Below are 16,536 nucleotides of genomic sequence, written 5' to 3' on the forward strand. Positions count from 1 at the left end.
TTCTATTTTAATAAAAAGAAAAAAAGCAAAAGGTTATGACTAACAAAAGAAAAACTATATACAAAAGTACAATAACTATATACAATATATACAAGTAATAAATACCTAAACAGGTATTTGACAAATCAGAGAAAATAATTCCATTATCTATCCTATTTTGATAATTCCAAGATGTATCTAATGTACTTTCTATCCTAATTAATTTTCAACTATAGCTAACTAATCTTCAACCATAACTAACTAATCTTCAACTCCCTCAGAGACCCAAGAAGGGAATAATTAGCTAACAAAAATAAAAACAGGAAGTGCATGCAAGCAACTTCCAAAAAATTTTGTGAGTTGACAGAAACAGCCAGCTGCCTGGGCAGTCACCTGAGGTTTCTCCGTAGTGTTGGGGCATCATCTTCAGCCTATAGGCTTAGTGTATCTGACAGACTCATTTGTGAAGTAGGATGTACACAAGGTCAACAGTTCAACCTCACATTGGGTGAGAGCAGTCCACGTACCAGAAACACCTGAATTCCACTAGTGTCCTGTCATGATTCAGGATTTTAAATTCTGGAAATTGTTGACAGTTTTTTAATTCAGCTGTCCATTCTTCTTGGCTGTGTATATATGGCTTCATCTCAGCATCCCCTTCTTCTCTACATCCCTCTATTAAATGCCAGTCTACTTTTGAGAGGCATGAGCTTTCAGCTGCTGTTCCATTGTACAGCAGAATCCATCGGCCCTCTGCCTGTTAAGCTGCCTTCGAAGAAAAGGGCACTGTACCTTTTCCGGATGCGAAGGCCACTTCAGGGATGGGGCCATATTGTCCTGGCCTCAGAAGATGCCTTTTGATAAAGCCATAACCACACTTGTTTTGGCAAGAATCAGTAGTCCCTTGTTTCGTGATCTGTCTGTCCATTTTGTCCTGTTGATTCGAGGATATTTTGTTGTCCAGTGGCTTAACTTTTGCCAGAATGAAAGTTGACTCCATATGCAGTTTCTTCAATGCCCATATTTTCTCTAAAGTAGATTGGTACTGCCAGGAGCCGACATGTCTCAAAAAAGAAAAATTTTCTAAGTTATTAAAACATTTTAAATGCCATATTCTGTAGATCTCTGAAGGGTTTGAAGATGACCTGTCTAAAACATCTCTGCTCAATTTTTAAAACATATCTAATATGACTACAAGTTCTATGATAATGTCTAACTACTAGCTTTCATTTCTTTATATCCTAATAGTTGATAATAATAACATTCAAGGATCAGAAATTTGCATTACATTGTTAAATGGATGGAATAAATACAATTAGAAATATACATATAGCATTTTCTAACAATATCAGTTTCAAATTTGTGTACAATATAAAACAATCCAATCCAATGTAAAGTATTTAAAATTAGTAATTGTCTTTTTCTTTTCTTTCTTTCTCTCTCTTTTTTTTTTTTAAACAAGAACCTTAAATCTAATCTCCTTTGCTTAGCCTTTTTCCTAACCCTTGACAATAACTTGTAACCAACCCCCCTAAATACTGAAAATTATCCCAGACCCAAAACCCATTAAAAAGACCAAAAAACCACCCACCCCACACCACCTCTTTGGGAATGTGGGCGTCGTATTCTTAAAATTGCTTCCTGCTGGGTATGGGCGAAGTTTTCTTTATCCTGAAAGAAAAATTTTAGGTTAATTGTCAAATTCTAAGAGAGGTAACTATATCCTTCATTATCCAGTCTGTGTATAATGCCAAAGTTCAGGGTTTATCTCAAGTCCTTATTCAAGTAGTCTTTGAGACTGGATCATCTCAGCTAGTCATCTCAAAATTGCTCTGAGCATCTTATAGTTCAAAGCTGATCTATGGATGATGTTTGTCAGCTTAATGATATTATTATTGTCCACGTGGAATTGTTGTTGTTGTGGGGCCCCATCTTCTTTCTGGAGACTTCAGTTGATGTTAGGCCTGGCCATGATTTCCTGCAGAAAACTGATAAGAGACTCGAACACAAAAACATATATATGCAGCTAGCCTTTTTTCTAGAATTAGTTAGTACTCAATGTGACCATTCATATCTTAACAAAGTTTAAAATGTATATATATATTAATCTTGTAAATTTTGATATAAAATTTATAATTTGAGAAAAGTTTAAAGAATCAGAATAGAATCAAAGAGTTGAGATTAGTAATAGAATCGTCCCTTAATTAATTTTGCTTTTGTCCTGTACCATAGCAGAAGATGGCTCTTATTCTGGCATGATACAGGGAGTTTGCATTTTCCTTTTAACAACATGCTTGATTTTAAAGAAGGAGAGAGCCATTCTCCAACTCCAAAGTCAGCTTTAAATTTTAATTGAACTGGGACTATTAGAAAACCAATAGTGTTAAATCTTTAGAGAAAAGCAGAAACAAACATTTAGGAAGACATAAAATTTTTTTAGATAATATATACCCATACACCGTTTCACTCTGTTTCTTGGGATAGATGATTTGTCCCTTTTCTTCAGTTGTCTCATTTGTCCAGTGTTCTTCAGATTCCTTAACCTTCATTCTCCTAAAAGACAAAAACAAAAACCTTTCCCCAAGACTAATTTTGGGGATGTTTCCTTTTGACAAGTTATTATCTGATTAAATGAAAAGGCATGTGTTATTGATACAAGTTAGTTTAAATTGGATGTTCATGCTGGTTGATGAACTATCACCTCCTCAATTAAGAGGTCTCTCTTGTTCAAATCGAACCTTTATCAATTTTGATGGTACCCACAGCTTATCTTCTCCTGTAGAAACAAAAGCAAAACCACGTCCCCAATGTAATACATACCCTGGTTTCCATTCTGAGGTCAGCACATCCTTAAAGTATATAGGCTGATTTAATTCTGTAGTTTTTTCTATTATCCAATGTCTCTCTGCAGCTGTTGTTCCTTTCTCATTGGCATTCAGAAAATTCAAAGTTAGAAGAGCATTATGCAGTCTATTTCTGGGGGTTTTTGTTACCCATTTCTGTTTATTTAGCATATCCTTTAGAGTTCTGTTTGATCTTTCTATAACTGCTTGACCTGTAGGATTATGTGGTATGCCTGTAATATGCTTTATATTGTAATAAGCAAAAAACTGTTTCATTTTAACAGAGACATATGATGGAGCATTGTCAGTTTTGATTTGTGCAGGTATACCCATGATGGCCATAACTTCTAGCAAATGAGTGATTACAGAATCAGCTTTTTCAGAACTCAAAGCAGTTGCCCATTGAAATCCTGAATAAGTATCGATAGTGTGGTGTACATATTTCAATTTTCCAAATTCTGCAAAGTGAAACACGTCCATCTGCCAGATTTCATTTCTCTGAGTACCCTTTGGGTTACATCCTGCTGGTAATGGCGTTTGATTGTAGAAGGAACAAGTAGGACATTTCTTTACTATTTCTTTGGCTTGTTGCCAGGTTATGGAAAAATCCTTTTTTAAACCTTTACTATTAACGTGATGTTTTTTATGAAATTCTGAGGCCTCCAGCACATTTCCTATCAATAATTTATCAATTTCATCATTGCCTTGTGCTAGAGGGCCTGGCAGACCAGTATGGGATCGAATGTGAGTTATATATAAAGGATGATTCCTTTTCCTGATTGTATCTTGTAATTGAATAAATAGTGAAGTTAATTCTGAAGCATCAGGGATAAATTCTGCAGTCTCAATATGTAACACCACTCTTTCAGCATACTGAGAGTCAGTTACTATGTTGAGAGGTTCTGAAAAATCCATTAATACCAACAGAATAGCATACAATTCTGATTTTTGAACTGAATTATACGGACTTTGAACCACTTTACTTAAATTTTCTGATTTGTAACCTGCCTTTCCTTCTTTGTTGGCATCTGTATAAAATGTACGAACTCCAGATATGGGTTTTTGCCGTACAATTCGAGGCAAGATCCATTCAGCTCTCTTTATAAGATCAATTCTATTGCTTTTGGGATATTTGCTGTTAATTTCTCCCAAAAAATTACTGCAAGCTCTTTGCCAAGGTTCACTTTCTGCCCATAATTTTTCAATGTCCTCCTTAGTTAATGGTACGACAATTTCTGCTGGGTCTATGCCTGCTAATTGACGAAGTCTCAATTTTCCTTTGTAAATCAAGTCAGAGATTTTTTCCACATAAGTTTTTAATTTTTTATTTGGTTTATTTGGTAAAAATATCCATTCCAATATAATATCTTCCCTCTGCATTAATATTCCAGTAGGAGAACGCCTAGAAGGTAAGATAACCAAAATGCAATCCAGCTTTGGATCAATACGATTCACGTGTCCTTCATGCACTTTCTTTTCTACCAAGGCTAATTCTTTCTCAGCTTCAGGTGATAATTCTCTTGGACTATTTAAGTCCTTGTCACCTTCTAAGGTTTTGAACAAATTAGTCAGTTCATCATTTTTTACCCCAACAATAGTTCGTAGATGAGAAATATCTCCAAATAATCTTTGAAAGTCATTAAGAGTCTGTACTCTATCTCTCCGAATTTGCACCTTTTGGGGTCTAATTTTTTGTAGCTCTATTTTATATCCTAAATAATTAATAGAATCTCCTCTTTGTATCTTTTCAGGAGCAATTTGTAATCCCCAGCAAGGCAAAATTTTCTTTACTTCTTCAAACATTATTTCTAAAGTATCTGCATTTGAGTCAGCTAGTAAAATATCGTCCATATAATGATAAATTATAGATTTAGGAAATTTTTTACGTATCACTTCCAATGGCTGTTGTACAAAATATTGGCACAGAGTTGGGCTATTCAACATTCCCTGTGGGAGGACCCTCCATTGAAATCTTTTAACCGGTTGAGAATTATTATAAGTAGGCACTGTAAAAGCAAATCTTTCTTCGTCTTTTTCTTGTAAGGGTATTGAAAAGAAACAGTCTTTTAAATCAATAACTATGAGAGGCCATCCTTTTGGTAACAGAGTAGGCAAAGGCATCCCAGATTGTAGAGAACCCATTGGCTGAATTACTTTGTTAATTGCCCTAAGGTCTGTTACCATTCTCCATTTACCAGATTTCTTTTTAATAACAAATACAGGAGAATTCCAAGGGCTGGTTGATTCTTCAATATGCTGAGCATTTAACTGTTCTTCTACCAGCTCTTCTAAAGCCTGGAGTTTCTCTGTTGTTAAAGGCCATTGCTGGACCCATACAGGCTTGTCTGTTAACCATTTTAAAGGTAGAGCTGTTGGTGTCTTTGGAAGATCATCAGTTATTGTGCCCTGTTCTTGTATAATATGGATGGCTGGTGACCACTCATTAGAACAATATCTTCTAATATTTCTCTCAGTAACATGTGCTAGTTTATGATTTGTTTCTGAGATTGGAGGGATGTTAATCTGAGTATTCCATTGTTGCAACAAGTCTCGACCCCACAGGTTCATAGTTATGTTAGCCACATATGGTTTTAATTTTCCTCTCTGTCCTTCTGGACCTATACATTCGAGCCATCTTGCACTCTGTTTCACCTGAGATAATGTCCCAATTCCTAATAGTTGAACGTTTACCTCCTGAAGAGGCCAAGTTGGATGCCAAAATTCTGGTGCAATTATGGTAACGTCCGCACCTGTGTCTACCAGACCAGACAACAAAACACCATTTATTTTTATTGTTAATTTTGGTCTTTGTTCATTAATAGAAGTTTGCCAAAAAATTTTCTTTATGTTTTCTCCTGAATTTTCTATTCTCTCTGTTTCATCATCCTGACCAGCATGATTTATTCCAATAGGCATTTGGTTATTTAATCGCTCTCCAGAGCAGGCATTTCCTCTATGGCTGCCGGAAAGGTTTGAACTGGATTTGCACTGGGGGCCTGCCTGAGGCCCCTCTGGGAGTTTCCCGAAGACTGAGGCAAAGGATTACCCTGTCTGTCCTTTGTTGATCTACATTCGTTGGTCCAGTGTTTTCCCTTACCACACCTTCTGCATACTCCAGAAGGAAGGGGCATTCTGTTGCCATTGTTCCTTGAAGAAACATTGTTTCTGGAAATGACCTGTCTACAGTCCCTTTTCAAATGTCCTTGCTTTCCACATCCAAAACATCTAACACTCCTCAAACCTTTTGAAATTACTTCTCCTACCCATGTATCATCATGCTCATCAGCTTCAACATTAATTGTTTCTCTAATCCAATCTTCCATAGGTGCAGATCTTGCCCTTAATGGCCTGATTATTCTTTTGCATGCTGCATTCGCATTCTCAAAGGCCAAAGATTCAATTATTGCCTTACCAGCTTCTGAATCCGAGACCATTCTCTTTACTGCTGAAGCCAGTCTTTGTAAAAAATCTGTAAAAGACTCTTTTGGGCCTTGCTTCACCTTCGTAAATGACTCAGATTTTTTTCCTGGTTCCTCAACTTTGTCCCATGCATTCAAGGCTGCCGTTCGACATAAAATTAGGGTTTGGACATCATATAAATATTGTGCTTGTGCTGAAGCATATTGGCCTTCACCCATAAGCTGATCCTGGCAAACTTGTACTCCTTTATCCCTCCATTGTTTTTCTATGTTTTTAGCCTCCTCCTTAAACCAAGTCAGAAATTGAAGTCTCTGGCTGGGTTCCAGAACACCTTGTGCAAGGTCTCGCCAGTCCTGTGGTACTATCCTATTATATGTTGACCAAGTGTTTAACATTTGCTTTACATATGGGGAATGCATGCCATAAGATACTATTGCCTCCTTAAACCTTTTAAAATCCAACATTTCAATTGGAGCCCAAGTATTTTGTGTAGCCATTTGATCAGGCATCTGCTGTACGGTTACAGGATAAATTAAGGGTGACTGTGTGAAAACAGGCTTTCTTTCTGCAACCTTATGATCCCGACTTGAAACAACTTCACTGTTAATTTCTTCTGTCTGAATTTTTACAGGTTTAACAAGTTCTTCTAAAGCTGTTATCCTGGCACTTAAATTGACTATCTTTTTAAATATTAAAATGTGGATTATTATAGTGACAAGGTGCATAATTCCACCAATACTAATATTATATAGTTGTTCCATTGCCAGACTGCCTAAAATTTCGAACAAAAACCAATTTTCTTCTAATGTACACATAAAACCCATTTGTTTTTTAATGTGGAAAAAAATTCTCTTTTAGATAGTTTCCTTTAAAATATCTGATATATTATGACTTACCAAATCTTCGTAGAACAGTAGAAATCCGAGGGGATTTTCAAAGCAGCCACCTAGTGTCCCAGGTGTAAATCCAGAGAGAGAGAGAGAGAGAGAGAGAGAGAGAGAGAGAGAGAGGGGGGGGAAAGAGAGAACGCACAAGAAAGCGTAGCCGGCTAAAGCTTAAATGCAGCCACGTGTTCCCTCTTGTGCCGAGTCAAGGCTTGGGTCTGGCTTCCTTAAGCTCCGACCACGTGCGTTGGCTTTACAGGCAGGGCCCTGTTCGGCAGGGCAGGTCTGAGTTGTTTGTAGCACCGGCTTTAGGCAAGCTGCTCACAGACCTAGGCCCGGGCTAGAAGTTGCTACCCGGACTAGGACGCCGGCAGCTCGGACTAAGACGCCGGCCGCTTCCTGCCGCTTCCTGCCACCTGCCACCGCCTGCCGCCCTTGCGGGAAAGCGGACCTGCCGTCAAGCCAAGCGGTTTTTAATGGATTCTTGTCACGTTGGGCGCCAGATGTAGATGTAACCAACCGTCTTATTAAATAAGAAACACAGAAACAATGTAAAAGAGAAAGCCGAGAAGTCAGAGCTCAGAGCTAAAATCTCACCCTTCCTCCTGCTGTCCCAGCTTCGCGAAAAGAGACCTACTTCCTGTCGGCTCGTTTTTTTTATAGTATGTTGTTCTGCCTTCTCATTGGTTGTAAACCCAAACACATGACTGCCTCGTCACTGTCTGAATGTACAGCCCCCTAGGTCTTAAAGGCATATGTCTCCAATGCTGACTGTATCCCTGAACACACAGAGATCTTATGGGATTAAAGGCGTGTGCCACCACCGCCACACTCTGGCTATGGCTCTAATAGCTCTGACCCTGAACACACAGATATCTATGGGATTAAAGGCGTGTGCCACCACCGCCACACTCTTGCTATGGCTCTAATAGCTCTGACCCCCAGACAACTTTATTTATTAACATACAATCAAATTAATATTTCAGTATAAATCAAAATAATATTTCAATACAATTAGATTACCACCACATCAGAGTTTTTCAAAGACCCATGGGCCTGATATTCTGACCATTTCACAGGAGCACAAACAGCTCAGGAAGATACCACTTGCCCAAAGCCACACATATCTGCCCCTCTCCCCATCTAATGTGTATGCAAGGCTCTACCACGGTGCTACATATCCAGCCCTCTTTTTTTTTAACCACCCCATTCTTTTCTTTTGAGACCCAGTCGTAAGTTGCTCAGGCTAGCCTTGAACTCATGATGTAAACCAGGCTGGCCTCAAATCACAGAGATCTTTTTGCCTCTGCCTCTTGAATGCTAGGATTAAAGATGTGTACCACCATACCTGTCTTCCAGGTTGATCTTGAACTCTGTAGCCCAGACTGGCCTTTAACTTGCTGTCTTCCTGCCTCAGCCTCCTGAGTAGCTGGGATTACAGGTCTGATCTAGTCCTACCTTCTGAAGTTAAGATTCTTTGTGCATGATTGCACATCAAAGGTCTCTTAGTTTAGATCCCTACCACCACCTCTCTCTCTCTCTCTCTCTCTCTCTCTCTCTCTCTCTCTCTCTCTCCTCTCTGTTTGTTTTTTAAGACAGGGTTTCTCTGTGTTGTTTTGGCACCTGTCCTGGATCTCACTCTGTAGACCAGGCTGGCCTCGAACTCACAGAGATCCGCCTGGCTCTGTCTCCCAAGTGCTGGGATTAAAGGCATGTGCCACCATTGCCTGGCTATCTCTCTTTCTTTTTGATAGAGTCCCACGTAACCCAGGCTGGTTTTGAACTCACCATGTAGTTGACGATGACCATGAACTCCTGATCCTGCCTCTGCTTTCCAAGTGCTGGGACTGAAGGGGTGCACACCATACATACTGTGTGGGCTACTGGGGCTAGAACTCAGGGATTTGTGCATGCTAGGAAGGACTCTACTAGCTCAGCTATAGCCTCAGTTCCCTGTCCGCCCCCCCCAACTTTCTTCTTTTCACTGGGCACTGGAGGCTCTAGGGTCACTAATATATCCTCCTTGTTTGTTTTGTTTTTCAAGACAGGGTTTCCCTGTGTAGCCCTGACTGTCCTGGAACTCACTTTGTAGACCAGGCTGGCTTTGAACTCAGAGATCCACTTGTCTCTGCCTCTTAAGTTCTGGGACTAAAGGGGTGTGGCACCACTGGCCAGCACATTGCCTGAGTCTTAACTGCTAAGAAGTTGGAGTGAGACTGAGCCTGGAAGTCCAGCACCAAGTGTTCTCATCACAACTCAGCCTCAGGTTGTCTTCTTAAAGGGGGCCTAAGGCCAGGTATGGCGGCACACTCTTTTAATCCCAGCAGGCAAAGGCAGGTGGATTTCTGTGAGTTTGAGGCTAGCCTGGTCTACATAATGAGTACCAGGACAGCCAGTGCTATGTAAAAAGATCCTGTCTAAAAAATAATAAGTAAGTAAATAAATAAGGTGGGGGTATACTGTCTGCATAGCACACAGGCATCCCTGTGATCTTTATCCTCTTTGCATATATAACCACAGAGGAACCATTCCCAAGAGCAGAGGGACCACATGAGCTGCAGAGAAGAAAGCAAGCTCTCTTAAAGTCAGTGATCACAGAGACAGCATTACGGCCCAGAGCAAAGGATGGGGATGGCTGAAAAAGGAAAGGCCTAGCAGATGATTAGTCTTTTTTTTTTCAGTCTTAAAGAAGAGAAAATGGACTGGGTGGTGGTGGCGCACACCTTTAATCCTAGCACTCAGGAGGCAGAGGCAAGCGGATCTCTGTGAGTTCGAGGCCAGCCTGGTCTACAGAGTGAGTTCCAGGACAGTCAGGGCTACACAGAGAAACCCTGTCTCAAAAACAAAACAAAGAAGGAGGTGGTGGGGATGGGGGAGAAGAAGAAGAAGAAGAAGAAGAAGAAGAAGAAGAAGAAGAAGAAGAAGAAGAGGAGGAGGAGGAGGAGGAGGAGGAGGAGGAGGAGGAGGAGGAGGAGAAGAAGAAAAGAAGAAGAAGAAGAAGAAGAAGAAGAAGAAGAAGAAGAAGAAGAAGAAGAAAAGAAGAAGAAGAAGAAGAAGAAGAAGAAGAAGAAGAAGAAGAAAAGAAGGAGAAGAGAAAATGGGTTTGCTCAGCAGAAAGAAGTGTTTTGAGGGCCAGGCATGGTGGTGTTCGGCCTGTTCTAGCGCTCAGGAGGCTGAGGTGAAACAATCACTCAGACACAGGCAAGCTTGGGCAACAGAGCAAGACTCCATCTCAACCTGAATGAAGGAATGAATGGGTCATTTGAGATTGGGCATTGGGAAGGTTCAAGCACAGTGGTGTGAGGGGCCCTGAGAGCAGAACCTGCTGTGTGGTGTTGGGACAGAGGAGGACCTAGAGGGCCCTGCTGTTCCAGGACTGGGCTCTGTGTGGGTGGGTGGTAAGTTTTTGCACTCCGAAAAGCCTCTCTGCCAATGCAGCAATCCAAATCAGACCAAATTAGAAAAAAACCCGGTTTAATGGGTAAAGCGTTGTGGAGGAGACAGGACGAGAGCCTGGAAAAACCATGTGTCTGTTTTTTTGGGGGGAAGATGCTGTTTAAATACCCCGTAGGAGTGGTCTTGAGCCTCTCTGGGGGAGGAGCAGTGTTTGGCAGGCTTTGAAGGGCCGGGTTTGGGGAAGGAGATGGGGGAGGGGAATTGAGGTGGATCTTCCACCAGAACAGTGGGTAGCAAATGGAGCCCTGGGTTGCCAAGCTCCAGATCACACACCCTGCCTCCTCCCCGCTACCCCCCAAAACCTCATGTTTCCCATCTAGAAAATCGGCTGGTGGGTCTGGCTGCTCTGTGAGTTTTAGCTTTCTGTAACTTCTCCCTAGGGCATTCACCAGGCCTTTCTTCCGGAATGCCTGCGTGATCTTCGACCCTTCATCCTTCTGAGCATGGGAACAGAGTTGATACGGGTGAGAAAAGAAAAGTTTTATGAGTTGATTGATGCGGAGACGAAAGAAAAGATGATAAAGATGGACGTGGATTATCCCAGGTCAGTGCTGGAAATGTTAGTAAGGCCTTTGGATCCACCAAACAAGGTCTTCTGTTAGCAAAAGAAAGCGTGTGTCCGCATGTGTGCATGTGTGTGTGTGCATGTGTGCGTGTGTGCGCGCGCGCGCGTGTGTGTGTGTGTGTGTGTGTGTGTGTGTGTGTGCGCGCGCGTGTGTCCGCATGTGTGCTTGTGTGTGTGTTGGAACTGATGTGATACGATGAACTGGGTTGTTATTCTACTCAGAACAGTTGCAGCTTCTGATGCTACTTTCAGCAAGGCGTTTCAAAGAGCTAGCTCTAAAACCATCTCTCCCTCTGAGTCAGCCATTCACTTGTGAATTTGTCTGTATAAAGCCAAAATCTGGGGAAAGCCACGTACATTAAGATGTGCAAAGCCCTAACATCCACAATAAACAGTGACGGTCACCCACATGTGTCCCACGGAGGAGACAGCTTAGCAAACGGTGCTGCATTCGCTTGAATAAAAGATTACTGTTGGAGCTAGGGAGAGGACCCTGGCCTCTAGGTAGAGTCCAGTCAACAGGACAAAGGAAATTGGCACTGGAGAGACAGTTAAGAGCACTGGTTGCTCTTGCAGAGAACCCAGCTTTCTTTCTCCTGACCATCTGTAACTCCAGTTCCAAGGGATCCAAGCCTTCTTCCGACCTCTGAAGGCACACACATGGTGCACAGACATATATATAGTCTTTAAAAAATGTTTTAAGAAGAGAAATTGACTAGCTAGGCATTTCTGCTAGTGTAGGATACAGACGGATTGGGGTCCCAAAGAAACCCAGGAAAAATGGCTAGCTGAGGTGCCTGTTAACATATCAAAGAGGACACTGGCTAGCTCTCCCAGCATCCCTCAGTACCTGTGGCTCCTCCCAGCACTTCTCACCCCACCCCCAACCCTAAATCCTCTCCCTCCAGGGACTTGGTGTCTCTTAGCAACCCCCTTCTCTTCCTCTCTCGCTCACCCCCCTCACTCATCCCCCCCCACTCATCCCCCACCCCCACCCCCGCCTCCCAGGTCTGGTTTATTTTTTTGCCGTGTTCAGTCTGGACCCTTCCCAATGCCTTTGGCTGTACTCTCCCTCATATTACAATAAGCCTTCACCACCACCGTACCTAGGGGCAGTCATGGCCTCATTTTTTTTTTTTTTTCATTCAGACCGATGACAGGGTGTTTTCAGGTGTATACAGGTTTTGTGTGTATGTGAAATTTTTAACCATTTATTTTTTAAAAAATTTAAATCAGTGCACGTGCATTAGGTTTCATTGTAGCATTTTCAAACAAAATTTATTTTGTTATTCTCTTTCTTTTCTCCCTAAGCCTCTGTCTCGCCCCTGTCTCCTCCTGCCCCACACCTACTTAGGTAGTCTTGACACTAGGTGCAGATTCTAGTGTGAACTAGAGAAATAACATTAGGAACTCACTAAACCCTGGACTGGACTCATCTGTTCCTCGGGGTAGTGAGACATTTAAGTGCAGATACTGGAGCTGGGCATGACAGCTTATGCCCTGTGATCTCAGCACTTGGGAAGTAGAGACAGGAGGTCAGGAGTTCAAGGCTATCTAGTAAATTTGAGACCAGTCTGAGCTACATGAGGCCCTAACTCAAAACAAAAACAAAAGAAATGGAGTAGATTTAAGAAAATTTATGAGCAAATCAAAGAGCAGTTTATATGTAGACGTGGCCAAAGTTGGGGCTATTGGGGAGAGAAACAGTTGAAAATCGCTGGTTGCTCTGGGCGGTGGTGGCGACGCCTTTAATCCCAGCACTCGGGAGGCAGAGCCAGTGACTTTCTGAGTTCGAGGCCAGCCTGGTCTACAGAGTGAGATCCAGGACAGGCACCAAAACTACACAGAGAAACCCTGTCTCGAAAAACAAAAAACAAAACAAAAAAGAAAAGAAAATCGCTGGTGGCTTCTTCCAGCCATTCTCTTCTGGATCTTGAGTGTGACTATTAAAAATGGTCTTCTAGGCCAACCTCCGGGATGAAGGGTCTAAGGAGCCTCAGCTCTCCCATGATGCATCAGGCAGGGTCAGTGTTTGTGGAGGTCGACTCCCTGGAGGTTTGCTTTTGGCTGGAGTGCGCAGCTGTTTGGAGAAGTTGCCCTTGTACTGCTTGGCAAGCACTTCGTGGTGCCATCTCAGCGCTGCCAGACAGGATTCTGTCTTCACTAATTGTTGAATTTATGGTGTCCTAGACTGTTCAGTCACGCAGGACATAGATCCATCAGGTAGCTCAAATGCCTCATATTTAAACCCAGACACCTGTCCTGTGAATGCCATAGGCTGGACAACTTAAAAAGTCTCCCTTCATAGTCTAAGAGGTCATGGCACACAGAATGAAACCAAGAGCTGATATAGCCAGTTTAGGAGAGGCTGGGGCTTGGAGCAGGACACTCGCTGTTCTGTTCACTCCAAAAATAGACTAGAAACCAGTGTGACCCATAGTGCCCATGGGTGACATGCAGTTTTATCTCTTGGACTCTGGGTCCAAAAATAAATGGTCCTGTAGGAATGTGTAATTATGTGCTTATCTCTCATAGGGTTTGGCAAGTTCTTTTGGCCTCTTCAAGCCCATGGTTCATGTCTGTGAAATGGGTTAGTTGTGAAAACTGAAGACTCAGGCCATGTAGCTGGGCATAGCGATTCATGCCTTTAATCTCAGCAAAACAAAAGAAATTGGGGTTTCAATGGCAGGAGGCAGAGGCAGGCAGATCTCTGTGAGTTCGAGGCCAGTCTGGTCTACAAAAGGAGTTCCAGGAGAGCCAGGGCTGTTACACAGAGAAACTCTGTCTTGAAAAACAGAAAAACAAACAAACAAATAAAACCAAAAGAACAAAACAAAATAAAAAAAACTTGACCAGTGTAAGGGCTGGGCATGTGGTAAACGCTAGGTCAGAATCAGATAATATTCTGTGTTGTGTAAGGAGATGTGAGTTAATAGAACTTTTGGAGAGGAGAACGTCCAGGCCATGTGCTGGTAAATGTCTGCCAGCCAGGTTGCTAGGAGGCAGGGGACAATCTTGCCAAGTAACATGTGCTGATTTCTGTGGTGTGAAGATACCATCCAGCCAATTTCCAGCTACCAACATGATGCCACCCAACATGGCATTGAGAAGAGATGCCCACAGTTAGCTTTCATGAGTGGGCAGGGACGTTACTGAGACTTGAAGGACTTTGTAGCTCATCCTGACTGCTGGGTGTTTTCTTAGGTTGAGTTCTAGGGATCACAATTGCCTTGGTCCTGACCAGTGTCGGTTAGCCAGGGACTGACATGGTTACCGGTGAGGTGTTAGGGCTTTGCATCCTTTCATAGGTGAGACCAGATGAATCAGAGGAAGTTTGGCAATGCCCTTCCCTTGCTGAGGTATCAGAAGGAATGAGCCAATAAGTCCTGAGCTCCTCAAACTCTGCCTCCTCACCCTCAGATGCGGTGAGGGAGGGTCCAGGTAGGATTAAGACACCAGGACCAGCCCAGGGCAGCCACTGTTTCTCTCAGATTTGTCTGTTCTGGAAATTTCATGTAAAAGAATAATTTTACAAGTGTGTGTGTGTGTGTGTGTGTGTGTGTGTGTGTGTGTGTGTATAAGAGACAGACAGACAGACAGACAGACTTTGTCTTTTCATCACCTGATAGACATTTGGATTATTTCTGCTTTTCAAGTTATGAACGATGCTGTTGTGAACGTTCTTGTGCAGGCTGTATACGAACATGTTTTCATTTCTCTTAAGTGTATTCTTGGTGGCAAATTCCTGAGTCACGTGGTAGCTGAACATTGACCTTCTGTGAAGCTGTCAAACTGTTCTCCGAAGCGGCTGCAGCAGTTTACATCCCTCAGCCCTCACTCCAGATTCAGAATCTCCATGCTTCTGGGGGTAGCCATCTTAGTGGGTATGAATGGTCTTGCTGTGGTGGTCCCCTCATCCCACTGTAGCTTTTATTGACATTTCTCAAAAGCTAATGATCAATAGCTACATTATTTTTTTCTGATGGGCTCTTGCTATGTAGCCCAGGCTGTCCTAGAACTTGCTGTGTAGATCAGGCTGGCTTCAAACTCATGATCCTCCTGTCTCTTGAGTGCTGAGATTATTTACCGGCATGTGCCATGACCAGCTCTCCAATAGTCTTACTTACTATTTTCATTTATTTTATTATTGTATGTGTGTCTGTATGTGTTCATGATGTGTATGTATGGGTACATATGTGCCATGGAGCTCATACAGAGGTCAGAGGATGACTCGGTGAGTTAATTTTCTCTTCCCACCTTTACATGGGTTCTGGGAATTGAACCCCGGTTACCAAGCTTGCATGACAAGCATTTACCCCCTGAGCCATCTTGCTAGCCTGTTATGTTTGGCCTTTCTGAAACAGTTGTATTATGTAGCCCAGACTACTTTCAAATTCACTATGTGGCCCAGCCTAGCCTCAAATTCAGTGATCCTCTGGTGTCTGTTTTAGAAGTACCGAAATTATAGGCATACACCACCATCTCCAGTTTATCCACAAAAATTAACTTCAGTCTACTCTATTGGGTTCAGTATATCAGAAGTATCACTTCAACGCATCAATCTGAAAATTAGTAATTCGCATTTCTTTATGTCGTGTGTCTAATTCACACTGGCCACATTTCAGGCACTCAGGAGCCCACCAGGGACTCCAGCATGACAGGAGGATAGCACAGCCTTCAGGAACTGAATTGGGAGAAATGTGGGGACCAGCAGGGCAGGGGGCAGGGGGTGTTTAGGCTTTGAAAGGAGAGGTGGAGGAATCCGTTTGGATGGAGGGCAAAGGCCAGGAGCAGCCCTGGAGCATAGTTTCTGTGTTTGCCCTCCAGCGATGAAGAGCTGTGTCAGAGGTTCCTGAAAGAAAACAGCTGGAATATCTTCCGGAAGGATCTGCTGCGGCTGCTGGTGAAGCCCCTCAATAAGCAGCCCTTCACCCCGCTCCATACCAAGAGGAAAGAGATCTACAACCCTAAGTCTTTGACCCTGGATTTGTGTAACCTCAACAAGAGGGTGAAACCACGCTATCCCGTTTTTGTGGCACCCCAGAAATACCTATCCCCCTTGAAGATTGTCCAAGCTGTTTCAGCACCCCGGCACAAAATTCAAGAACTCCTGCCTCAATATAAAAATGCAGGGGTCCTTCTTTAGAATCAATAAAGTACGTTGGGATTGGCTTCTCTGTTTTCTGGATGGCCATTGTGGGAGTTGTAGGCTTAGGATGGGGAAAGCTGGAGGATCAGCCAGTAACTTGAGAGGCATGATCTCCCTTGACACTAGTGGGATGGAATGAGGACATGGATGCCCAGGAGGCTGGGGTGTGTCTATTATTAGGGAACCAATGTGACCATTCCTCATCTAGATGGAGATCCTTCACTTGAATCAGTGGATGCT

At 42.6% G+C, this 16,536-nt stretch overlaps 1 protein-coding gene across 2 annotated transcripts in view; it reads left to right on the plus strand.

The window, feature by feature from the left end:
* The window catches only part of Cnbd2 (cyclic nucleotide binding domain containing 2), a 111,289-nt gene extending 94,970 nt beyond the window's left edge, over positions 1 to 16,319 (plus strand). For both annotated transcript variants that reach the window (XM_042276619.2, XM_016002651.2), the window contains 2 exons: positions 10,963 to 11,126; positions 15,975 to 16,319. In XM_042276619.2, coding sequence (XP_042132553.1) covers positions 10,963 to 11,126; positions 15,975 to 16,293 — 483 coding nt within the window. In that variant the 3' untranslated portion in view covers positions 16,294 to 16,319. The remainder of the gene's footprint in view (positions 1 to 10,962; positions 11,127 to 15,974) is intronic.
* The last annotated feature ends 217 nt before the right edge of the window (positions 16,320 to 16,536 follow it).

This window comes from Peromyscus maniculatus, chromosome 4 (assembly GCF_049852395.1).
Source record: "Peromyscus maniculatus bairdii isolate BWxNUB_F1_BW_parent chromosome 4, HU_Pman_BW_mat_3.1, whole genome shotgun sequence".
NCBI lineage: Eukaryota > Metazoa > Chordata > Mammalia > Rodentia > Cricetidae > Peromyscus > Peromyscus maniculatus.